We start from the raw sequence: 25,991 nt of genomic DNA, 5'->3' as shown, positions 1-25,991 counted from the left end.
ACAACTATTTTAAAGAAAAAAGTCTGTCAAACCATAAGTTATGTGTGATTAGTTTTGATAGGAATTCTTGTTTCCCTAACATAAGGGGTTGCACATTCTTGAGATATGCAAAGAATCATAGTTGTATTTTATTCCTCTACTTAATACCATTTTATAAAGTGGTGTTAGGTTACATATTTTGTGGAGTGGTGTGGTCATCTGTTTGAAGAAGTATCATAGTCCTGCCATGTATGTGTGTTGGGAGAGAATTACATGTGTTTGGAATCCTCTTCATAGCTTTCATCCAGTCCATTTCTTAGTATCAAACAGGCCTTTTGTAGATTTGAAGACCCAGTAAGTCAGGAATCAGGAACCATTTTAACTAACAAGATGTTAGTTAAACAAGATGAGGAGGGCTTTAAACTAGGTTCACCGGGGGAAGGAGACCAAAGCCCTGAGGTAAGTGGGAAAGCGGGATACCGGGAGGAAGCACAGGCAGGAATGTCTGTGAGGGGAGGGCTCCTGCCTCATACTGGGAATGAGGGGCGATCAACAGGTTATCTCAAGTGCTTATATACAAATGCACAAAGCCTTGGAAACAAGCAGGGAGAACTGGAGGTCCTGGTGATGTCAAGGAACTATGACGTGATTGGAATAACAGAGACTTGGTGGGATAACTCACATGACTGGAGTACAGTCATGGATGGTTATAAACTGTTCAGGAAGGACAGGCAGGGCAGAAAAGGTGGGGGAGTAGCACTGTATGTAAGGGAGCAGTATGACTGCTCAGAGCTCCGGTACGAAACTGTGGAAAAACCTGAGTGTCTCTGGATTAAGTTTAGAAGTGTGTGCAACAAGAGTGATGTAGTGGTGGGAGTCTGCTATAGACCACCGGACCAGGGGGATGAGGTGGATGAGGCTTTCTTCCGGCAACTCACGGAAGCTACTAGATCGCATGCCCTGATTCTCATGGGTGACTTTAATTTTCCTGATATCTGCTGGGAGAGCAATACAGCGGTGCATAGACAATCCAGGAAGTTTTTGGAAAGCGTAGGGGACAATTTCCTGGCGCAAGTGCTAGGGGAGCCAACTGGGGGGGCGCTTTTCTTGACCTGCTGCTCACAAACCGGGTAGAATTAGTGGGGGAAGCAAAAGTGGATGGGAATCTGGGAGGCAGTGACCATGAGTTGGTTGAGTTCAGGATCCTGACGCAGGGAAGAAAGGTAAGCAGCAGGATACGGACCCTGGACTTCAGGAAAGCAGACTTCGACTCCCTCAGGGAACGGATGGGTAGGATCCCCTGGGGGACTATCATGAAGGGGAAGGGAGTCCAGGAGAGCTGGCTGTATTTCAAGGAATCCCTGTTGAGGTTACAGGGACAAACCATCCCGATGAGTCGAAAGAATAGTAAACATGGCAAGCGACCAGCTTGGCTTAATGGTGAAATCCTAGCGGATCTTAAACATAAAAAAGAAGCTTACAAGAAGTGGAAGGTTGGACATATGACCAGGGAAGAGTATAAAAATATTGCTCGGGCATGTAGGAAAGATATCAGGAGGGCCAAATCGCACCTGGAGCTGCAGCTAGCAAGAGATGTCAAGAGTAACAAGAAGGGTTTCTTCAGGTATGTTGGCAACAAGAAGAAAGCCAAGGAAAGTGTGGGCCCCTTACTGAATGAGGGAGGCAACCTAGTGACAGAGGATGTGGAAAAAGCTAATGTACTCAATGCTTTTTTTGCCTCTGTTTTCACTAACAAGGTCAGCTCCCAGACTGCTGCGCTGGGCATCACAGAATGGGGAAGAGATGGCCAGCCCTCTGTGGAGATAGAGGTGGTTAGGGACTATTTAGAAAAGCTGGACGTGCACAAGTCCATGGGGCCGGACGAGTTACATCCGAGAGTGCTGAAGGAATTGGCGGCTGTGATTGCAGAGCCCTTGGCCATTATTTTTGAAAACTCGTGGCGAACGGGGGAAGTCCCGGATGACTGGAAAAAGGCTAATGTAGTGCCAATCTTTAAAAAAGGGAAGAAGGAGGATCCTGGGAACTACAGGCCAGTCAGCCTCACCTCAGTCCCTGGAAAAATCATGGAGCAGGTCCTCAAAGAATCAATCCTGAAGCACTTACATGAGAGGAAAGTGATCAGGAACAGTCAGCATGGATTCACCAAGGGAAGGTCATGCCTGACTAATCTAATCGCCTTTTATGATGAGATTACTGGTTCTGTGGATGAAGGGAAAGCAGTGGATGTATTGTTTCTTGACTTTAGCAAAGCTTTTGACACGGTCTCCCACAGTATTCTTGTCAGCAAGTTAAGGAAGTATGGGCTAGATGAATGCACTATAAGGTGGGTAGAAAGCTGGCTAGATTGTCGGGCTCAACGGGTAGTGATAAATGGCTCCATGTCTAGTTGGCAGCCGGTGTCAAGTGGAGTGCCCCAGGGGTCGGTCCTGGGGCCGGTTTTGTTCAATATCTTCATAAATGATCTGGAGGATGGTGTGGATTGCACTCTCAGCAAATTTGCAGATGATACTAAACTGGGAGGAGTGGTAGATACGCTGGAGGGGAGGGATAGGATACAGAAGGACCTAGACAAATTGGAGGATTGGGCCAAAAGAAATCTGATGAGGTTCAATAAGGATAAGTGCAGGGTCCTGCACTTAGGATGGAAGAATCCAATGCACCGCTACAGACTAGGGACCGAATGGCTAGGCAGCAGTTCTGCGGAAAAGGACCTAGGGGTGACAGTGGACGAGAAGCTGGATATGAGTCAACAGTGTGCCCTTGTTGCCAAGAAGGCCAATGGCATTTTGGGATGTATAAGTAGGGGCATAGCGAGCAGATCGAGGGATGTGATCGTTCCCCTCTATTCGACACTGGTGAGGCCTCATCTGGAGTACTGTGTCCAGTTTTGGGCCCCACACTACAAGAAGGATGTGGATAAATTGGAGAGAGTCCAGCGAAGGGCAACAAAAATGATTAGGGGTCTAGAGCACATGACTTATGAAGAGAGGCTGAGGGAGCTGGGATTGTTTAGTCTGCAGAAGAGAAGAATGAGGGGGGATTTGATAGCTGCTTTCAACTACCTGAAAGGGGGTTCCAAAGAGGATGGCTCTAGACTGTTCTCAATGGTAGCAGATGACAGAACGAGGAGTAATGGTCTCAAGTTGCAATGGGGGAGGTTTAGATTGGATATTAGGAAAAACTTTTTCACTAAGAGGGTGGTGAAACACTGGAATGCGTTACCTAGGGAGGTGGTAGAATCTCCTTCCTTAGAGGTTTTTAAGGTCAGGCTTGACAAAGCCCTGGCTGGGATGATTTAACTGGGAATTGGTCCTGCTTCGAGCAGGGGGTTGGACTAGATGACCTTCTGGGGTCCCTTCCAACCCTGATATTCTATGATTCTATGTGAGTTTAATGCTTTCTTTATACATTACCGCCTGTATTACTGTTAAATGAATTGTGTCTACTAGACAAAGCTACTATTACTGATTCTAACTTGTATAATAACTCCCTTTGACTGATCTGGTTGTCTGTCCTAGGTCTCTTTACAAATTAAAAACAAAAGGTTTCTTTGTTTTTGAAACTAAAGCGTAATTCTTCAGGTGTGCTAAAAAATTACTTGCATTTTGGATGGATATTTGGAAATGAAACATAATGAGGGGTTAATACAAAATTAGGGGTAATAAGTTCATTAAATTGTGTTTTATTACCTGGTATTGAGCTATATATGTGAACTGCTCTTTTTTTCTGTATAATAAGTAAAGTCTATTATAAAACTGGCAGATATCTCATAACGTTTCTACAAGGTTATTAAAGTAACCTACAATACTATAATTCACATAGTAATGGTATGTGGTGTTAAAATAATACAACTTGGGGGAGGATAAGTAAATTATCTCAGAATAAATCTTAGCATAATAAAGTCTTTTAAAGCTTTTCCAGTATAACCAGAATAACATTTACAAAAACAGCCCCTACATCTCCACCACTGTGCCAAGTAAATTTAATAACCTGATGAAGCAAGAAGAACAGAAGACTCTGTGAAGCAGTAACTGGACTATTACAGTTGCTTCTGGACCACACATTATAATGAAGATACTGACAAATTGGAGGGAGTTCGAAATAGAGCAGAAAAAAATCATGGCAATAAGAGGGACAGATTTGTGAGGAAAGATCTGGACCACGGGTGGCCAACCTGTGGCTCTGGAGCCACATGTGGCTCTTTAGAAGTTAATATGTGGCTCCTTGTATAGGCACTGACTCTGGGGCTGGAGCTACAGGCACCAACTTTCCAATGTGCTGGGGGGTGCTCACTGCTCAACCCCTGGCTCTGCCCCCACTCCATCCCTTCCCGCCCCCTCCCCTGAGCCTCCTATGCCCTTGCTCCTCCCTCTTCCCCTCGGAGCCTCCTGCATGCCTTGAAACAGCTGATTGGGAAGTGCGGGGAGGGATGGGGAGGCGCTGATCGGCGGGGCTGAAGTAGTGTACTTCAGTGTACTACACTAAACAATTCTTCTAGTTCCTTGTTTACATTCTCCCCTCCACTCCCAGCGCCGGTGGGTGGAAGGCGCTGGGAGTGGAGGGGAGAATGTAAACAAGGAACTAGAAGAATTGTTTAGTGTAGTACACCGAAGTAGAACTAAGAGTATGTCTAAACTTGAAATTGTAGTAGTGTTTGAGCATGTTAACTAACAATTGTATATCACAGCATAAGGACACTACACAAATATTCGGGTTAAACATGACAAGGAACTAACGTTTGTATCCTTCGCACACTAGAATTTACAATTGTGGTAGTTAACTGGTGTTAAAACGTAACAACATTCCAGTGTGAGTATGACATAGCCTAGGAGTTATGGGATTTTTTGAAAAATAGGGAAATTTAAGGCTGTGTATTGGGAGGGAAATGTTGACAGTCAGATACATATGGTTGTGGAACAGCCTCCCATGGGGAGTTGTGAAAACTCTGCTGTCTGGGACTTTTAAACCTAGACTGCTAGAAAATGACTGTAGGGAAGAGTCCTGCATGGGTAGGGAAATTAATTGGATGCTCTAACAGGTCTTGTACCATCTCTGACTTTGACTTTGCTCAATATTCTCCTGCCTGCTGGTGAAGTCAGTCACATGGACACTCAACATCTTGTTTATTTAAAAATAGTTTAGTTTTTATCCCCCTTTCCTTGCCCAATCCTTTCCCTCCTGCAGGTGTATAAAATAGTGAGTCAGAAATGTTCATGAGTAAGAGGATAGAAATTAGGAAAGGTTCTTATAGTCTATGAATGTATTTTAAAAGTTTCATTGTAGCACTGGTTTATAGAACAAGAAACAATAATATTTCTCTAAAAGAATGTGGAATCCATGGCTAGATACAGAGGTAAAAAACAGACTAGTTCTTTCATTGTACTACTCCTGGGGGAATTCTGCACCACTGCACATGCGCCGAATTTATGTCCCCCGCAGATTTCTTTGCTTCCCTGAAGAAAAATGACTTTCTGATGGGGCAGCAAAGGGAAGCCACAAGAGCAGTCATGCGATCCTCCCCAGCAGTACGTTTTGAGTGCCCAGGGCAGCCAGCAGAGAGGTAAATCACTGTGAGGCAGGGGGCAGGACTGGGGAAGACCTGGCTGGTGGCTCTTACCCTGCGCTGGGCTCAGCTGCTAGTCCGGGCTGGCCTAGGGCGGACAGGACTTCCTCTTACCCTGCATGGCATCTGGGGCCATGTCAGACACACCCCCAGATTTCTCCCCCAGCTGTAGGAAGCTCTGCAAAACTTCCCCCCACCCCCATGCTTCCTGCACCCATCACTCCTGAGTTGCAGGGGGAGGGATCTCTGTACAGGGAACAGCTACTGCATTCACCCAACCCCTGTGCATCCAGACCCCCTCATACCCAGACCCTCCCGCCAAACCACACCCCCTCGCACCCAGAACCTCCCCCCCCAACCCACGCACCTGGACCATCCTGATGACCTACCCGCACCTGGATCCCCACCCTACCGAGCCCCAACCAGCTGCACCTGGATCCCCACTCCACTGAGCCCCACTCCTCCAGCATCTGGACCCCACACTGAGCTCCTCACACCCAGACCCCCCTGCCAAGCTCTATCCCCCACACACCCAGACCCACCCCTGCTGAGCCCCAACCACCTTCACCTGGACCCCCCCCCGCAGAGTCCCGTTACTGTTGCACCCAAATTGCCCCACACAGAACCCTCTCAACCCACACCTGGACCCCCCACACTAAGTCCCTCAACACTTGGATCCTGCTTTGCTGAGTCTGCCTGCTCACACCTGGTGCACCTGGCATGGAGGGGCAGGGCCCTGGGGTGTTTCTGGGGTAGGCCAGTCCTTGCACTGTCAAGGCTGGGTGCAGCCTCACCGCTGAGTCCGTGCCCCGGGGGGAGGAGCTGCATAGTTATCTCCCACCTCTGTGCAACCAGTGGCCTCTGCTCCCCAGTGCCATGCTGGAGCTTCCACATTTATTTGACAAATAAAATTTGCAGAATCTTAAAATATTGTGCACATAATTTTTAGGCGCAGAATGCCCTCAGGAGTAATTGTACTCACTATGGGCTAGATTGTACTAACAGCATTTAGCCTGCAATAAGGTGGAACATGGAACATCATGCTTCAGAGAGACAGTCTGCCAGAGCTTGCTGGTGTACGGAGCAGCACACAAACTGCTAGCACCCCTTGAAGGGCTGCATCCTGCAATCTCTGACACCCGTTCAGTGGGCTGTGATAGATAATAGTTTTGTGTTTTAATGTGCTGCTGCTAGGCGTTCATATACTACAGTGATGAGTGCAGTATAAGAACCTAGAGAATAGACTCAAAGCTCTAGTTCAGAGGTGGGAAAACTGCGGGCCACATCTGGCCCATGGGACCATCCTGCCCGGCCCTTGAGCTCCCAGCCGGGCAGGACGGTGCGGCTGCTAGTCCTGCTGCTCTGAGCGGCATGGTAAGGGGGAGGGGTTGGATAAGGGGCAGGGGGTCCTGGGGGGCAGTCAGGGGACAGGGGGCGGTTGGATGGGGAGGAGTTTCTGGGGGTGGGTGCTGTCGGGAAAGGGAGCAGGGGGCAGTTGGATGCGGCGGAGGTTCTGGGGGGGCTGTCAGGGGACAGGGGTGTGGATAGGAGTCGGGGGGACAGGGATCAGGGGGGTTGGATAGGGGGTGGGGTCCTGGGCGGGGGATCCCAGGAGGGGGCGGTCAAGGGACAAGGAAAATGGGGGGTTGGATGGGTTGGGGGTTCTGAGGGGAGCAGTCAGGGGGCAGGAAGTGGGAGGGGGTGGATAGGAGGCGTGGGCCAGGCTGTTTGGGGGGCACAGCCTTCCCTACCCGGCCCTCTAGTTTCGCAACCCCGATGTGGCCCTCGGGCCAAAAAGTTTCCCCACCCCTGCTCTAGTTTCCCTAAATCCTTGCTTGCTTCGGCATCGATCAGTAGCAACTCTGTTCCCCTAAAAGGGTTGTGATTTTTATCATCACTTATATGGGCTGCCAAAGGTGATAGAAGGCGTCTTGCTCTTTTCTCTCTTTGCCCCCATTGTGTGCCAGCATAAGGGCTCTATCCCTGTTGTTTGTAAAATCAAAATCCTGCTGAGTGTGGCAGGAATTTTTGACACTCATTTCAGTTTTTAAAAAAGACACTTGGCAGAGCTAAAAATTTAGGCTCACCCAGAATCTGTGCTTTTGATTAAAGTTAATGGAAATGCTGAATGGCTGGAAGCTTCACAGCTCTTGTGATAGTCTCATTAATTCAACCAGAGATCACATGGTTCTTTGCCTCACTAAAGGAAATCTGCTACCAATATCTCATGAAAATATATTTCTTATCTAGACCATATCAGAGAAAATTTGAGGATGAGTAGTGCACCTATTTTGCGATGTTAATCTAGAGATCTGTGCTTATAAGAAACCTAGGGCATGGCTACACTTGCAGATGTAGAGCGCTTTGAGTTAAACCAGCCTTCGGAGAGCGCAGCAGGGAAAGCGCTGCAGTCTGTCGACACTGACAGCTTCAAGTGCACTGGCATGGCCACATTTGCTGCGGCATTGGGAGCGGTGCATTGTGGGCAGCTATCCCAGCATGCAAGTGACTGCAACGTGCTTTTCAAATGGGGTGGGGGGCTGGAGTGTGACAGGGAGTGTGTTGTGTGTCTGTGGGGGCAGGAAGAGAGTTGGTTTTTGGGGGACTGAGAGCATGTCAGCATGCTGTCTTGTAAGTTCAGACAGCAGCAGACCCCCCCTTCCCCCCTCACTTCTCTCTCTCTCACACACAGCATTCCACACTAATGGTTGCTTTGTCTCAGAGCAGATAAGCAGCTGGCTGTCAGAAATGGAGGTTTCAAAGGGCATAGCTGCATTCCTGCAGCGATTCCAAACAATGACAAGAGTGGCCACTTTACTTAAGGGGATTATGGGACGTTTCTGGAGGCTGATCAGAGTGCAGTAATGCAACACCTTGTTCACACTGGCGCCACGGCACTCCAGTGGGGGCACAGCAAACGTTATTCCACTCGCCGAGGTGGAGTACCAGCAGTGCTGTAGCCATGGAGTCAGAGCACTCTACGTGCCTTGCCAATGTGGACGGGTAGTGAGCTAGTGCGCCTGGGGCTCCTTTATTGCACTGTAACTCGCAAGTGTAGCCAAGCCCGTAGTATTCTTAACTTCTCATTCTCCTGTATTGTTCTTCTTTTTCCTGACTCTTCACTCCACTGTCCCTGCATTTCCCAGTGGTAAAATGGAGGGGAAGAACAAACCAAGTAAGGCCTTTTTATTTTCTTTATTTCCACATTTGAGTCTATGCTTTGGCTGATGACGCAGCTATGTAATAAGAAACTCAAGGAACTGCTTTTATGGCCATTTCAGCCCTTTAATAAAAATATAACTTTACTTCTACAACATCATGTGTTTAAATGCTATTAAAAGAATTGGTGCTCTTCCAATTGACTGTTCTGGTATCTAAATTATCGACAGAAAGTATTTGGCCCAAAATTTTGATGTTTATATTTTTAAAGCTTACACAAATAAATGTTTCCATTATTTATGTTTAAATCCCACATAGTTGTTTTTAAACAAATAAACATTCCCCTGTGGTGTTTGCAATCCAAACACCGCAACAGTGTAAACCAGAAAGTGAAACTGATTTTTACCGACTTTCATTGTCCAAGTTAAAAAATGGAAAAAGTAACTAACAAACGGCAGATGTGATAAAAATATAGATTTTTTTCATAATTTTAGTTGTAATAATTTTAAGAAGACATTAACAACAAATTAAGTGTTCCTTTAAATATCCATGTGATATGTTTACTCCTCATATAATATTTCCTTTAAAAAAAAAGAATAATGTAAAGTTATACCAATATATTTCTTAAGAGCTAAATAGATCTATCGATAGGTTGTGAATTAGTACTTCACCTTTTGTAGGGAGCAGGAAGGTCAAAGGGAAAATTGTGCAGGTTGGTGCGATTCTAAAGAATTATATATTTATACGTCTTGGTATAATGTATTGCTGTTATGTGGAATAAAATAATCTTAAAATAATCTTTATCCGGGATTAAGAGTTTCTGATTTACCAGTGACCTGTTTTCAGAGTATTACAAAATCATTATGTATGCAAGTACAAGATGAAAATGCTGTACAATGTGAGGTTAGAGAAAAGCAGTTTTACAGCAGCATAAGCAACGACTGTCGAGGAGTTGTACCTACCTTGCCAGATAAATGACTATAGTGTTTTAAGGAGAAATCTGCAGAGTAGAACTCACACCTAATGAAAGCACCTTATTGTGGCAGAATATGCTTAAAAAGTACTATGGGACCCACACACAGAAGAACGTTGCTAGGGTTCTCTTCCCCTCTCCCCCCCACCCCCCCATCCAAGAAGACTTGGATGGTGACATCACAGGAGGATGAAACCCAAGCTGCCTCTCTCCCAGGGTCTCCTGAGAGTAGCCAGGGAAATTGACTCTGAATCAGGACTGAATAATTATGGAGACTGAATTCTTCTTCTGTCTCTCAAGATGCCCTTCTAGCCAAGGGCTGAAGTGCATTGGCAGGTCAGTATAGGGAGACATGTTGCCACTATCTGAGCTATCCCTGTTGTGGATAAGTGGAAGATGCCCATTTTCAGGGCTGTCCATCAGGGATCATTCACCAGCCCTAAATTCACATGAAAAAGTAATAAATTAATTAAAATAAGTCATATTAGAGGAATACTAGTATGGTCATTTGTTTGGATTTTTAGCTTTTTACATAAAAATAAAATCAACATGAAATTTCATCGTAGTTTGAGGTGTTTGACAACTTAATCAAGGGATAAATAAACCAGACGAAGTTTCCCTATGCTGGTTATGAATTTAGTGGTTCATAACTTGTCTTCAAAAACATTTTCCATGGGGGATGATGGAAAGAGTGACAGAAAAGCTTTATGCTTCCATTTTAGCTATATTACAGTTATTGGGATTATATTATCTCTTTTACTTATATGCATGTCAAAGGGCCTTTAGCTATAAACATAATTTGATTAAGGGCTGTAATCCTGCAAACCACTACTCCTTTGAACAATCTGCCTTGAAGTTAATGGGACTACGTGCATGAGAGAGGATTGAGAATTTGGGCTCTAAGGTCTGATCCTGCAAAGGCTTACACACATGCTTAACTTTACTGTGGTGACTAGTCCCATTGAAATCAGTGGAACTGCTCATGGCAGTAAAATTAAACACACACATAAACCCTGATCCTGCAAAGATTTAACTTTGTCCATCTAGGCTACGAGAGATCATTATTTTATGAGGTTAACATCCCAAAATGTTGTTTAATTTTAGGGAATGGGAGTTCCACGTTAAACTTTGGTTACATTTGGAATATGTATTTGGAATACATATTAATTTTAAAAATAGCTATAGGATTGCAAAAATATTGCTGGGGAAAGTAATGCTCATTTTGTTTTCTGTATTCCTAAATCTTGGAAGTAAAGTAGTGTTTTCTAGTTTGTTGTTTTAATTGAAATGTTAGATCTGCCTCCACTGTGTGTACAAACACTTCCTGGTCTTTTGTTTTAAACATATCAGTATATAAACATGAAAATCCCCCATGCCCCATATTCATATAATATTTAAAATTTGCTTCTTCAGCTAACATTTAACCCCCTCTTCAGCCCATAGAACAAAATAAATCCTTGTTCTAAAGGACTTGGCTAAAGAAGTCACTGAATTCTCACATTCAGTGAATAAATACTTCCAGAATTTTTAAAAAATATTACTCACAAATATAAGTACCACAAACCACTTCACATAGTATTCTGCCCTATGCTTATGCATGTTGTTGTTTTTACTAAAATGTTTACATAATGGTTGGGTTTAATGGTCCAACTTTGAATAGTAATTTGAGGGGAGATTAACAGTGCCTTCAAGCACTCTCCATCATGCATATTGTAGTGTTACATATTTTTACTTCCAGTAATACTGATTTATGCGACCTTGTCAGTGTCCCTCTTTTTTAATCACTAGTATGATGGATTAACAGTAAAAGACCGCACCATTTTTTGTCTTCCTCTCAGGCTACTCATCTGAGAAGAGATTCTTGTCTAGCATGTTAGATTGTAGATGCTCACAGCTGGCAACTGCAAATTCTTGACTTAATTGGTTATGTCAGACATGTAAGTGTAGTACAAAGAAGACCTGACACAGGAAGCAAAAAAGATAATTTTTTTCCAGATCAGGGTATAGTTATGGACAGCTTCTGAATGTTATGGGGGGGATGTCTTTGATCATTTCTGTTTTCCTCTTCTACTGGGGAGGCAGGGGAGGAGACATAATTGGGAGGTAGGGGATTGGAATAATAAACAAACAAGATATCGATGGTCATGGCAGCACTTTACTGTGTACTGAAGACTAAAATAATTGAGAGATGTTTCCTTTTGCTATATTTTTGGGTGTTTAAAAATGTAGCTACTAACTGTGTTTATATTGTTAACATCTAACACTTAATAAAAGCAATCTTCAACTGGTTACCATGACTAATTTCTCATTTTGGAGCCACCCTGCTTTTATCACGTAACAGAATCTTATTTAATGAACCACAGCTTTCCTTTAGATCCTATTTATATTCAGATCAATTTATAACCTTATAATTCATAAGGCCATGTGATGGGCTATCATCTGAATCTTCCTAAGTATACTTTAAAAGATGCCTCACTGGGGTTTGTTGTTGTTGTATTGTCTCTTACTCACATGAATAAGCATCATATAATACCTCTGATAATCATGTGATTAGTTGCTAAGCAGTGTATGTATTTTGCTGTGGACAGGGAGATAATAGGATATGTTCCCCTTTTCACACTCACCTATTTCATATTGATGCTCATGTGAAAATGCAGTAAAACATTTTAAGCCAAAAGAATCTGCCTGTTTCCAGAACATGTAACACTACTAAATACCAATAACTACTTGAAATACAAAGTAGAGTTTTTTTAAAAATGGGGCTAAATCTTTGTCCATCTGCCTAACTCGAATAAATGTCCGTAGTGTAATGGGGTGGCTGCCCTATCACTCCCTTTTCTGCTCAAACGTGGAACAGCAAGTGCTCCCTGTCTAGTTTCCTCCTCTTTGGTAGTTCCACAGGTCACGATGTTATCACCCTGCTTCAGTAAGAGAGAGAGAGACTTGCTAGTACTAAACTGTGTGTCAGCTCCTTGAACACTCTGTCAGTTAGCCACCCAAACAAACTCCTCAGGACTCTGCCAGCTGTTACTTTTGCCTGGCAGCTTAACACTTTGTGTACCCAATTCCCAAACTCCCCGAAGCGTCCACCTGTAGTGTCCATCTCCTGATACTGGACACTCACAGTAATTATCAGGTAAGGTGTCCCCAAAGAGAGAGTGTACACACAGCTGGAAGGTTGCAATTCAGGATCAGATCCTTTATAACAACACAACACTGTAATCTATTTATGGTGAAAACAAATATAAGTTCATTAGCAAAGCACAGAGAATCACAGATTCAAGTGAGTATTGAGTCAGAATAAAGGAAACAAATGGTTACAAATAAAAACAAAAGTATAACATGCTTTCTAGAGTCTAAAACTTAACATACTATAACCCTTGCCTGAAACATGTTCTTACCCTCAAAGTCTTTCTGCAGAGCTTGCTGGTTTTTCAGTCAGTCCAGGATCCATCTTAAAAACTTATTAAACCTTCATAAACAAAGGGTGATGATAAGCAGCGGTGTGTCAAGTAGTGGGGAAGTGTTTGGCTTCAGCCTGTGGATCTCTGCTACCCTATTTAGCACTTTCTTTAATAACCTGGAAGAAAATCACAGGTGGTGGTAAATTTGTGGGGAGGGTTTGTGTACAGCAGTCCAGAGGACAGAGAAATCCTACAAAGGGGCTCAGAGAGATAAGGAGCATAGGCAACAAATAATTACAGAAGATCCAGTTTGGAAAAATGCTGACTTTCTCCCCAGTTGTATGAGTCTGGAACACCCATAACTCAGTGAGAGGAAGAAACTTTGGAGGTGATATTTAGTAGAGGCCTGAACATGATGATAAAGAACAAATCAGAGATGAGTTACAATGTGATATGGCTGTAAAAGTTGCATTTAGGGGCTGGATACACAAAGGCATGTCGCAGAGCAGGGAGGTTGACTTGTCTGGGTGTATGTATCACTCTCGGTATGCGGCTCTGGTGTGACCACACCTGGGGATCATTGAGGCACTGCTCTCCCAGAAAGCATAAACCTAGATACATATAGCTTGGCTTCAGAGTTGGACATAAATCTACAGATATTCAAAGGGTGAATATTTTTCTCCTGGAGGGAGAGAAATTATTTAGTGTCATAAGAAGGAATAACTCAATAGTGATGGGATCATATTAAGAAAAGGATCCTGACAGTGAAATTTGTTTGGCTGTGGAATAGTCTCCCAATGGAAAGATCCTTTGCGCAGATACTTAAAACTAGGCTGGACAAAAATGCTAGGATGTGTACTGTAGGAAACTAGCATATATTGACAGGAGATGTCCTGCTGGGTCCTTTATATGTCTGCCTTCTGTGATTCTTGCAGGTCAGTGCATTCATGTATTCGCAGATGCAACACCTTGCTCAGATCATAGGCTCTCTGTGTTGAGAGAAGAATCTAACAGGCTGTGTGCATTCAGCTGAAACTATAGCCTTCTGTATGAGGTTGCCAGGAGTTTTATTGAGTCCTAAAGGTTGATTGGCATATTGCATAAATATTCTTAACTATTTTGCTAACCTTGACCCAGACTGGCAGAAACCTGGGGGACAAGGAGGGACTGAGGAGGGCAATGTTGTATTGTTCTACTCTCTCTCCTCCCTCTGTAACTCCTACGTCAATGTTGAATGGACTCCATGGTGTGGAAATCCCAGCAGTTGGCATGGGATTTCTTGGTACTGTGACTTCCACAGGAGTGTGATGTCAGGGAGCTGGAGGGGCTGAGGGAACCTGTGATGGACGGAATGGGCACAAGGCTGTCATAGGAGTGTACCTGGTGAGCTAGTGGCTCCATAAAGATCCTCAGATTTTGGGAGCTCAACCTGCTGGTTATTCTGTGTGATGTAAAGCCTGATCCCTCCGCAACTGGTGGTGATTAAGTGGAAACTCCATGATGGGGACCTTGCAGAGTCTGAGATTTCCTACTTCTGATTTCCTGTGTGGGGGCTGACATAGTCTCATATTATAGGATTTAATATGAAGCAATTTCCTCTCAACATGAACTATAAGAAAAAGAGATGATTAATGATGCCGTGCCTCTGACATAGAAATATGTAGTTTCACACCGTTTTTTCTGATGAGTAGATTTTTCCCCCCTGCAGTTAGGAGACATTGTTAAATGGCTTTAATGCAAGTAATATACTGCCATAAATCTACTGTTAATTAGGTCATATATCAAATATTGTCCCAACAAACACTATTGTAAATGGTGGCTTCAGTTTTCCAAAATTCTGTTTTAAATATAAGGAATATAGATACAAGGTTTAAACAATGATTTAAGTATCTAAAATAAAGTTAAGCAACAATGAAAAGGGTCTGTTTGTGAGAACATGAAGAAGTGTGTCACAGTTCAGGGTGACTGCATTTGTATTACCCTCCTGTAGTCCACCAAGGGCATCCTCTTAACAACAGTTTCTGGATCCTCAGCTGTCACCTCTCTTGGGCAGCGACCCACATCTCTCTCCCTCCTGACCAGCGGTTTTCCGGGCTGCACAATTCCCTGCCTATACTGTGATATTCCCAGAAAACCAGACTGCCTAAACAGGCCAACGTCTGCACTTTACTTTCTCTGTGAAGGCTATGAACAGCATAATTTCACTCAGTTACAAGTTACAATACAGTTTTTTATAAGCAAGCAATTTATTTTTAAGGTGAAAGCATTACCAATAACACACATTAAAAACAATAAAAGACCGTACACATATGCTAATAAACTTATTAGATGCCATCCATTAGCTTTAGGAGGCCATAGTAGGTCAAATCCTTCCAAACATTCTGCAAGGATTGGGGGTCCCCTTTGGACAGAAGGTCCTGTCCGTTTGCCAGATTACAAAGAAGGCCCTATGTCAGCTTAAATTTAGGCTATTTATTTATAGGTTTTTTTCTTTGTTGGTTTCTGGAGAATTTAATTTGAACTAGTATATGTGAGCCTCCACAAAAGGTGGCACCTCTCTTAGGGGATTGCAACCTGGCTGATTTGCCTCAGTTACCACCCACTGTTTTTAATTCCTGGAGGAGCTGTGGTAGCCCTCTCTTATGGAGTAGATCATAATTATACATAAACCATTCATTTTAAACACTGGACTCCAAAGATACTGCATGGTGTGCGGGATGTGTTACATCCCCCCCCCACCCCCCCCGAAGATTAGATACAATCCTGGCCACAATAATACATAAACTTGATACAATAAGGTCATTTAAGGATATTGCAGGAAATTGCCATATCTGTCACAGAGAGATTGTATGTTTAAAATATTTTCTTTTGTGTGGGAAATTCAAATTTAAAATATATGTCGCTTCAAGTCCAACTTTAGAGAATTCATAGATAGATATCTATCTATCTATATATATAGATATAGATATATATATATATATATATATATATATATATATATATATATATAAATTATTGGACGTTCAGATGTTTAATTGGACTATTATGTCCACATTAGTATATTTAAAGTTGTTAAGAAATAAATATACAGGTCTAAATTATTGTTTAGGTGGTACATGATTTTGTAATTACAGAGCCAATTAAAGATCCTTCTGTAAAATCATGACACTATAAATTGGGCCTGTCAGCACAAATGATTCTCCATAAGCGTACAGAATGAGAATGCATCAACTTAGTTAGGCAGACCATCTAACAATTAGTTAAATCCATGTAAACTTGATTTGCCTATTTTCATGTGGAGTTTGTGCATCTATTTAACTAATCTATGAATAACTTTTGGAGACAAAATGAAATAGTCTGGTAGCGAACTGCCAAAAATAGATCCTTGCCAGTTTTCCTGAGAAGCTGGCATCACTCTTTATCCTATCCTCCATATTCTGTTTAAGCCAAAAATGTGTGGGGGTAGCAGAGGGAGCTTCATGCCAATATTCTTCAATGAGTAAGAAAGGGAACAGCGTAAATAGTACATTTAGTATATTCCAAAATCCACGGATGCAAAGCAAAGTTTGTTTTTTGTTTTAAATCTACTTTTAGGAACAGGTTCCCGTTCCTGTTTATCACCCAACTCCTAGCCAGACTCGGCTAGCAACACAGCTGACAGAAGAGGAACAAATTAGAATAGCACAAAGGATAGGCCTTATACAGCACCTGCCTAAAGGAGTCTACGATCCTGGACGAGATGGCTCTGAGAAGAAGATTAGAGAGTAAGTTACACAAATTAGTAGTTCTAAGGTGGTGGTGGTGGTGGTGGTTTATTTTTTGGTTTGTTTGTTTGTTTTTAAATTACATTTCTGCAGGAAATTGGATCTTGGGAGGAGACTTTTTCTCTTTTTTTGCCTTGTTTTATTCTTCATCTCACTTTCCTTGATTAGCAATGAGATTATATACCCTAGGGTGAAGTAGATGCCAAAATACCACTGCAAAAGCAGTCTTCCCCATCCCTACTCAGACCACATTATCCCATTCCTTGAATCCCTCCATTGGTTGCTTCTAACAAACTAAAGCTCCTATTTCTCACTTACCTAATCTTGTCCCCAAAAACATCTGTGTTCCTCTCTGCCCTTATTCCCCACCTCCATGCTGCTCCCAGTCCTTTTGGCCTTACTGATCCTTCTGTCTCCTTTTTTGCATTTCTGACTTCATGCTTTCTACCGTGCTGTACCCCCTCTTCCTAGACAGGGTTTCCTGTCTTCTACCTAGCTCTCTCCCTTACTCCTTTAAATCCCTTCCTTTCAACCACTTCTTAATACATCTAACCTCTATTCTTCTCCCATCAAGAATAATCACAGCCTCTCTCTCCTGAATTGTTGTCCCATGTTTTGTTTATCTTGTCTTATTGTTTATAAGATTATAAACTCTTCAGGGCACAGACTGTGTCTTAGCTATGCTTGTAAGACATCCTGTAAATTTATGGTACCATATAAATATTTTTTAAGAAACAATATATTTATCTTAATAGTTCCATTAGAATGAATGGGAAGTGTCAGGCTGCAATCATTCTCCTGAGTTTTGATAGTAATAAGGAGATTTCTCTTTGCTCTTTTCTGAAGCCTGACTGCCATAAGGAAATGTACAGCTTTTTTCCAGGCCAAGTAGTGGTTTTAAGGAACATTGTTTTTCATGCACCACTATCACTGAAGTTTTCCTATGCCTTGTCCCATCCCTCTGATAAGTGAGCTAAAGACAGGTTTGAATAGTCTTCAGTGGTGAATCACTAGGGCTTTGATTTTTGAGCTAAAAGTCTGCTTGCTATAGCAGGTAGTCTCGTTAAGTTTCAAGTACTAAGAGGAAAATGGATGTATTATGGTAGATGTCTCTTCACCTGACTAAGTTATAGTAACTTGATCATTTCTCCAACAAGTCAAAGTGGACTTGACCTGGTCTAGTAATCTCATGGAAATACTATGCTACTGCGGAAGGGCCAAAAGTTTAGACTTGAACTTGGTTCTTCACTCCTAGCTTGGTAGAGAATTAGAGTGGCCACTCCTGGCGCTACAGAAAGTATTCTGGTGCCTTGGTGGTTCCCAGCCATTTATACTGGGACATGGAGATTGAGCTTCTGTCCTCCAGGCATAGGGCAAGTCTCAAGAGACTCCTGTTGATTGATTGGAAGAACACCCTGTGAGTCAGGCTCATGTGCTCTGACTGGGCCTAGATAGAACATTGAGTCAATGGCAAAGTAACCGCAGCACAGCTGTCTTGGGCACATCTGATTGCAGCATGCTGGAGTGAGTCTGTGCTCCTGATTTCCCTTCCAGATGAAGCAGGCAGACAACAGTCCCTTGATGAGGAGGGAGGTGCTGAGTCAAGAGAGGGGCCTGGCCTAAACATAAAAGTTGCATTGTTTAACGACAGGTGTGATTTAAAAAAACTGATTTAGTTAAACAAGTGCAGCTTTGTGTGGACACTGTTTTAAGAGTGTTTAGTTTAATTTGATTATAATCAGATTCTCACATAATCCCATGATTCCAGGAGCTTTGGCTTTAAAAATAAACGCCAGATAGCACGAGATTCACAATAAAATCATGGGAGTTGGCAACATGGCCAGCTCATGTCTCTAGAAAGCACCATTCCAGAGCTTTTCTTCCTTGAAAGCTGTGTTCTTCAAAATGGCGACATCTGCCACTGTAAATCATTCCAAAATTTAAAAAAAAAAGGAACTGCACCTAGGAGTGTTCATGTCAGAATCTCTCACAGAATCGGTTGAACTGAGCAGAAGCCTTTTCAGTTATGGCACAGAGCACAGCAGTGATTGTGAGTGCCTGAAGGAAATGGCCTGTGGGGGGAGATGGAGACCAGGGGAATTACAGTAGTTGTGGCTTCTTCAGTTTTGAGGGCCTTTTTACATTGATCAAACAAGTTAGTGTTTGATAGAGTCAAATCATCCTGCTGTGGGCTATAACAGCACAGATCACTGGAAACTGAGCTTGCATTCAGCATCCTCCTAATTTTGTTGGATGGGAGGGGGATGTCCCTCTGCCCACATGGATAGATTACACAGAGTGAGGAGTTGGGATAAAAAGCATTACTGAGCCAAGATGTGCCAGAGGCTAATGTCATCCACATGGCGACTCTGTGGGATTTTAGGGGCATAGCATCGAGAGCTCTCCCAAGAAAGCTAGTGCTTAGATGGGGCTGGGGGAAGTGAGGTAGTGGCATAGAAGAATTGCCCCCTTCAGCACTTCTTCCTCCAGTTTGCAAGTTGTTTGTCCCCTCCACATGTGGACTTGGAGGGATGATTTGGCCTAAATGTTTTTGTCCCATAGTTTAACTCTGAGAACCTTGGGTTTTTTTAAAGTGAAGTTATGATTAATATTTATAAGTCAACTACTGCAAATAGCTTCGTACCTAGCCATGTCACTTATTCATTTTAAAGTAGAAATAGCTTTGGCTGGCTGGAGAAGTCCACTTTTAAAAAGCATTAAAGAATAGGTAATAATAGAATTGTTTATTTACATAGTGCCATTGTAAGGCACAGTCCTTCCCAAGTAAAGATGACAAGGTCCTACCCTATGGAGTTTAAATTAAATATGTGCAACAGTGGTAACTGAGGGGGAGGGGAGGAGAGGCAGCCATAAATGGTGAGAGTCAGACAGGTTGTCCCATTAATGAGAGCTGAGGATGCGCAGTACCGTGCAGGAAGTACACTACCTCGACCAAGCTCAGACCGTAGTGTGGCCATGCACTGCAGGTCACACATGTGTGTTTTCACATGTTTCTCATTATCTAAGTTTTATTTAAATTATTTTATTTATGGGAGGGGCAGAGGGAACACTGAAGAGTTTAATTCAGCCTTTTACTTTTCAAGGTTAATCTTTATTTTAATTTTTGTTATCATAAATGGTGTTGGGCATAGGATTAAGGAGAATTGTTAGGTTCATTAACATAAAATGTATTCAGATGTTGATGTGATAATAAACTTATCCTGGTGCTTTCCTCCAATAAACAAGTTTCATAGTAGCAGGGGAAGTAATACTGCTGTTTAACTTTCCAAAGCGATGAGTATCTTAACATTTCTCCAACTTCTTTTTCCTCAGATGTGTGATCTGTATGATGGACTTTGTTTACGGGGACCCTATCCGATTTCTGCCATGCATGCACATTTACCACCTGGACTGTATAGATGACTGGTTGATGAGATCCTTTACATGCCCCTCCTGCATGGAGCCAGTTGATGCAGCACTGCTTTCATCATATGAAACTAACTGAGCCAGGGTTTTGCCTCTGACCCGTCAAGGAAACCATCCATTTTAATGGGTTTGATCCTTTGTCATTCAGCCCAAAGAGCCAGGGATTAGGAATTAAGATCATGCACAAAAAGTACATTTCCTAACAATTCGTGAATGGCTGCAGATATTGGAAAAACACGTAATATTTTAGGGAATATAGAAAAAGTAGGAAGTTATTTTATGTAAAGCCTTGACCCAGTGTTTAAAAACATAGTTGTCCTTTAACGCCTGTTCTTACACACATACGTAGGAATTGTATAAAGTGCTATAAAAACTGTAAATGTTCAAATTGAGTCTATCAGATTTTCTTAGAAGCAAGATACGGATATTTTTTCCTAAAATAAAGTAACAATTTTTGTTCTGATTCCTTTCACAAGTTCCTGGTATTTGGGTCAAGGCTTTATTAAAAGCTATATTTTATAACACTGGCACAAAGAAATAGTTTTAAGCTTGTTTGCACAGTTCTTTTTTTTTCCATTGGAAATGGAATCCATTGCCTTAGGTCTTTTTAAATAGTGTATTGTTATCGTTGGGCTGGCTCTACGCTTGAAATCCAGTTTATTTATAATCTGTTAAAAGTGCTATATTTTGTTTGCAGGTAGGATTATGCAGAATTCAAAGTGATCTCCTAGCCTGTAAGCAAATGGAGATGCACTGTCCCTTTTCTATAAGTGACAATTCAATGCAAGGATGCAAAACAAATCTGACCGTTAAATTTTGTTTTACCCTTTTCTGTTTGTTTTTCCTTAATTTGCTTCAGTTTTGATCAGACAATGATGCTTAAATTTAAGTATCAACATTTTTGATGTATCATGTTACAAGTGGACCACTGCTTCAGGACAAGATGAAAGTGGAGCCATGGTGATTAAACTGTTCAGAACCATTTATTTCCCTTCTTACAAAATTCATGTCAGTGTTGATTACTTCTACTTGCTGTATCTCCACCCCCAAATGTCATACACCATAGCAAAAGGGTACTGCATCTCTCCTTCCTGTAGTTCTTCTTAGGTTATTGAAATTAAAAATAAACATACCGTATCTCAGTCTCTGAATGAAATGTATTTGTTAAGTCCCACTGGTGGACATTTCAGATATAAGAACTGTATTTTATGTTTTGCACATAAATGTTAAGTTCATATATAAACACAATTTCATTGTGATCAAGCGAAAAAAATAGTACAGCTAAAGTAGGAGCGATACAAGTGTCTACAATTCTGAAGCAGAAAAGGTACGTGCTTGGTAGAAACAGTCTAGCAAAAATTGTAGCTTTCAATCTTTGTATCCGTTTAGCATGTGTTTATTTTTTTCTTAAATGTACTCTACTGCAGTGGTCCCCGAAGTGTGAGGCACGTGCCCCTAGGGGGGCACAGAGGAACATTCGGGGGTGGCACGGTGGGGGCCTGGGCCAGCCCCCACAGGGGGCAGAGAGGGAGCACAACTCTGCCCCCCCAGCCCAGCTCCAAGCTCTTCTGCTAAGACAACTGTGCAGTAATGGAGGGGAGGCTCAGACAGATTCCATTACTGGTAAGGGGGCAGGGGCGGAGACAGGAAAAGTTTGGGCACCACTGCTCTACTGTGACTTTTATACACTCTGTGCAAAGCTGATAGACTAAGATTTCTCACTGTAGCAAAATGAGATGCAGTCTGAAGTTAACCATAATGAATAAGGGAACATTCTTGATTGTTCTGTGTATATAGTTTGAGTGCTTGATGTAACAATTTATATTTAAACACACAAGTACTTTGAAAACTCTGTGTACTTATAATATAGAGCAATTATATGTCATTAATGATTTTAAAAGGTTGGTCAATAGACTGCAGAATCAACATTTGTTGGTTTATTTATTAGCCCTGCAGCTGAAAGCTACACACTGTATTGTAGATGAATTCCATAGGTATTCAAAAGCAGTTCAGAACCATCTACAATACCAGATTCATTGAAATTGTTACACATTATCTGATTTCCCCCTGCCTTCCCTTTTATGAGAGAGACAGACACAGACTGACTTAATTACATGAAGCAAATCTGAGAGGAAAGACCTGAAGTTGTGCAATGTTCTCGGTGGCAAATCATTGTTCCTTTTTCTTATCTGTGTGTGTGTGTGTGTGTGTGGTAGTGATGTTGTAACATCATAATGTCCATGTTTGTCAAGTATTCTAGTCAGATTTTTCCTTTTGCCTTGATTTTTAAAATTGGCAGATGAACAATTTTTAAACATCTTTTTCAGGTTGGTATTAGTCTGTCTATTATAAGATGATGTGTTTATGAAAGATTTGGCAGGAGCATTGAAATGACTGTTTATCGAGCTGAATGGTTTTCCAGGCACTTTGTATTGTTGAACTTTTAACACTGATGTACAGTGTTAAGAGAAACAAACGTATGCTTTCATTAAATTACTTGTTAAATAAAATTATAACAGAAGGTGTAAAGGGCTAGAGTTAGAACTGATTACACAAGAACATTCCAAAACCAAATTTTAATTTAAAATGTGTAAATATAATGAATACATGAATTGCTTTTAAACCTCTAGGTGCAATGCTGTTGTATAATAGACTTGCATTTCCGTAACTAAAGATCCTTAATTCATATACCCAAAATGAATATAAGTAATTTACTTAAGCCCAGGAAAAAATAGTTTCAAGAGAACTGTGTAGACTGAGATTGTAGATCACCTGGATTCTAGCCCCAGGTCAGAAATTACTTCCTTTGTGACTAATTCCCCCATCTGTAAAATTAGGCTAATAGTTGCTTCCTACTTTGCAGGGGTGTTCTGAATTAATTATTGACACCTCAAATTCAAACACGTTAGACAACTTGATTGCAACACAGTTGTTTCCTAACCTACTTACAACTGCAGATCCATTTATGGTGTAGCATAGATCTTACCAGTCTAGATCAGTTTTGTAATTCTGATATGGCCACCTCTTTTAACCTGTTTCCCTGCTGTGGTTGTATTTTTAGGGTAGACAGGCCCTTAGTATTTATTATAATGCTTTTCATCTTCAAAGTACTTTGCACACATTAAACTAAGTATAATTAAGCATGATTTTTAAATCCTTTAAAAATCTTTACCTGAAAAACTGTACTAGTAAAATACTGAACTTGTAAAAGCAGTTCACCACTAAAGGAACTTTGGATAAAAATAGTCTTTATTGTTTTAAAGCATCCCTTAACAATTATACTATATAATACATGTGATTCACTATGATACCATAAATGCTTTACAAAACTTAATTGCACTAACATTTTATAAAATATTGGGTGCTCAATTCCATAGTTGCTATAGATAAATAACAAACACACTATTAGAAATGTTGAGTGTTATTGGTGGTATTGTTTTAATCCTTTCACCTATAAAGCCAGCTCCCTTAGTACTGTTAGCACAGCTATGTAGGCCTCTGAGGGAAGAGAAATTAGGTAATTCTAAATGTTAAATTTTTTTAATACATACAATTATGATTTTAAGGTACCAATATCTTTCAACCTTTCTGGATTAGGAGCAGCTGTCCCTTTGGAAAGATGACAAGCCCCTTTTCTAGTGATGTAAAGCACAAATTTCTAGCCCAAGGGATTACGAGATATCAGACCTTAAACTTGTCAGTGATGGTTTCTTTCTTTTTTTAATGGCAGATGTTTGAAACGGCTGGGAGGCTTTGAATGTTACATTAAGTCCTGGTGAAGATGGAGTAGTGGACAGAGTGCAGGTTAGGTGATAAACTGTATTTAACATGCACTTTTGATCACATGGCTATCACTAATACGTGCATACAACCGTATGTGTGCATTAGATTCATTCCTTGAAGAGATTTCTCTTCAACAAGCAGCTGAATGTCAGAGAAAGCTAACACATGAGAATGTTTCTTATAAAATCTATAACTGTTAAGACATCCATAGAACAGTCCTGGATTTAATAGCCAAAATAAATATTTGTTTTAAAAGATTAAATTCCTTTTATACAGAATTTTAGTTTTGGGGGGAAATTGTGGATATGGTTGTGTGCTAATCATTCTTAACAAGCTGTCCGCTGTTTAATCCTATTCCAGGATCAGAAAGTGGGGCCTTTGACTTTCTGCAGATGAAATGCTTAGTTTATGCTTTTTGATAAAGGGATTAATGTAAACATTTTCTTTTAAAGTATACTTTTGATTTATGTAGAAGAAATAGCTGGATTTGCACACTGCCAGCAAATTTCTGATGACTTCAACTTTGCATACAGGCTTAGAGCGGACAAGCATAAGCCACAGAGAAAAACCGTAGAAATTTAGAAAATACATTGCTTCATTATCTGCAAATATAGGAGATTGATGATAACTTTAAAGATAATTGTTAGATCAGGCAATCCTGTTGTACTGGGAAGGCGCTTAATTACATTAAAATGGTTTATTATGATTTCTGGTTTAGAAGGAAGTTCAAAATTATAAATCATTAAGACAGTGCAAGTTTAATAGATCCATACTGCCAAGGAGCCAGGATCCCCTTTGGGAAAAGACACGGATGGCTCTAGCTTCCTGTGGATCCTAACAATCCACCAGATGTGGGGGTATGTCCTGTAGCCTTTGATTGAAAATCCCAACTTGTGGGAGGAGCTCCACAAAGCAATCCTAGATTTGCTCATCCAGAGACAATTTGTGTGGGTTTTTCCTGTGGGAGAGGAGGATCTTTGCCATGTGCAGTTGCTATTTTAAATGTATGGTTTCCTTTCTGAATTGTTCAACTTACAGCCTGGATGTTTGAGCTGAGAGTGGGAAGACCTGAGTACTTTTGATTCCCTCTTGATCTCACAAGCCAATGGTCAAGTCCCTTACGCTTTTTGCATTTCCTTTTTATCCAGTCCATGAAATGGTGTTGGCTCAGAAATGCAAAATGTATGAGCGTATGTATCCACACACATTTTTATAGTGCCAAAATCTAACCACCTGAACACTTCAGGTTTGCTACACAACAGCGAAAGTCCTCTCACTACAAATAAGAAATGATAAGCTAAAATGCATAGGTCTGTAGCTTCAACACCTTGCTTTTGCAGAAGTTTAATAGATATTTAGCAATCATTCTAGGCAGTAATATCTTAGTCAACACTGTGGTGTTTGAAATAGAACTTTCACAACATGCTCAGTCTCATCTTCTCTACAGAAGGATACTGGCAACATCCCTCAGGGTTTTTCCACTGTTTCCAGTAGTTTTGTCATATTCCAAACTTATCTCTGAAGTTGTGAAGAGACAAAGATACAATGTAACTGTGTGGTTGCTCTGTTTCCCTGTTTCTCTGTAATTAAAAAAAAGCAGGTCTTATGGAGTTGGAGGAAAAAGTCAATTTTAAAGGTATGACTCATATTTTGGTAGAATTATAATAACTGGAATTAAGTGATAATTGTTAAATTTATTTTAATATAATCACATAGAATAGACATTCCAGAGTGTGGAAGTATGTCTTCCCATTAAATTGTGCTGTATTCCTCATAACTTTATAGTAAAAAATAAACAGGGGAAGTTCATAGAGCTCCATGGTTTTCATCCAACTCTAGCCTAGACAAGTAGAATAGCACTTTCCATCGTCAAAGTCAATAGTGCTAGCAGGGCTAGCAGCGTCATGTATGTGTGGGTG

General features: G+C 41.4%; 2 protein-coding genes across 4 annotated transcripts in view; one reads left to right on the top strand and one right to left on the bottom strand.

The window, feature by feature from the left end:
• Nucleotides 1–21,909, top strand: part of RNF11 (ring finger protein 11) — a 41,592-nt gene extending 19,683 nt beyond the window's left edge. Inside the window, exons 2-3 of the mRNA XM_074961758.1 lie at nucleotides 16,694–16,863; nucleotides 20,197–21,909. Coding sequence (XP_074817859.1) covers nucleotides 16,694–16,863; nucleotides 20,197–20,368 — 342 coding nt within the window. The 3' untranslated portion in view covers nucleotides 20,369–21,909. The remainder of the gene's footprint in view (nucleotides 1–16,693; nucleotides 16,864–20,196) is intronic.
• A 1,745-nt stretch (nucleotides 21,910–23,654) lies between these two features.
• Nucleotides 23,655–25,991, bottom strand: part of TTC39A (tetratricopeptide repeat domain 39A) — a 67,919-nt gene continuing 65,582 nt past the window's right edge. For all 3 annotated transcript variants that reach the window (XM_074961754.1, XM_074961756.1, XM_074961757.1), the window contains one exon: nucleotides 23,655–25,652. In XM_074961754.1, coding sequence (XP_074817855.1) covers nucleotides 25,514–25,652 — 139 coding nt within the window. In that variant the 3' untranslated portion in view covers nucleotides 23,655–25,513. The remainder of the gene's footprint in view (nucleotides 25,653–25,991) is intronic.

The sequence above is a fragment of the Natator depressus genome, chromosome 8 (genome assembly GCF_965152275.1).
Source record: "Natator depressus isolate rNatDep1 chromosome 8, rNatDep2.hap1, whole genome shotgun sequence".
In the NCBI taxonomy this organism is placed as follows: Eukaryota; Metazoa; Chordata; order Testudines; family Cheloniidae; genus Natator; species Natator depressus.
The sequence above is the reverse complement of the archived record's forward strand: the minus strand, read 5'-3'. Positions and strand labels throughout refer to the sequence as shown.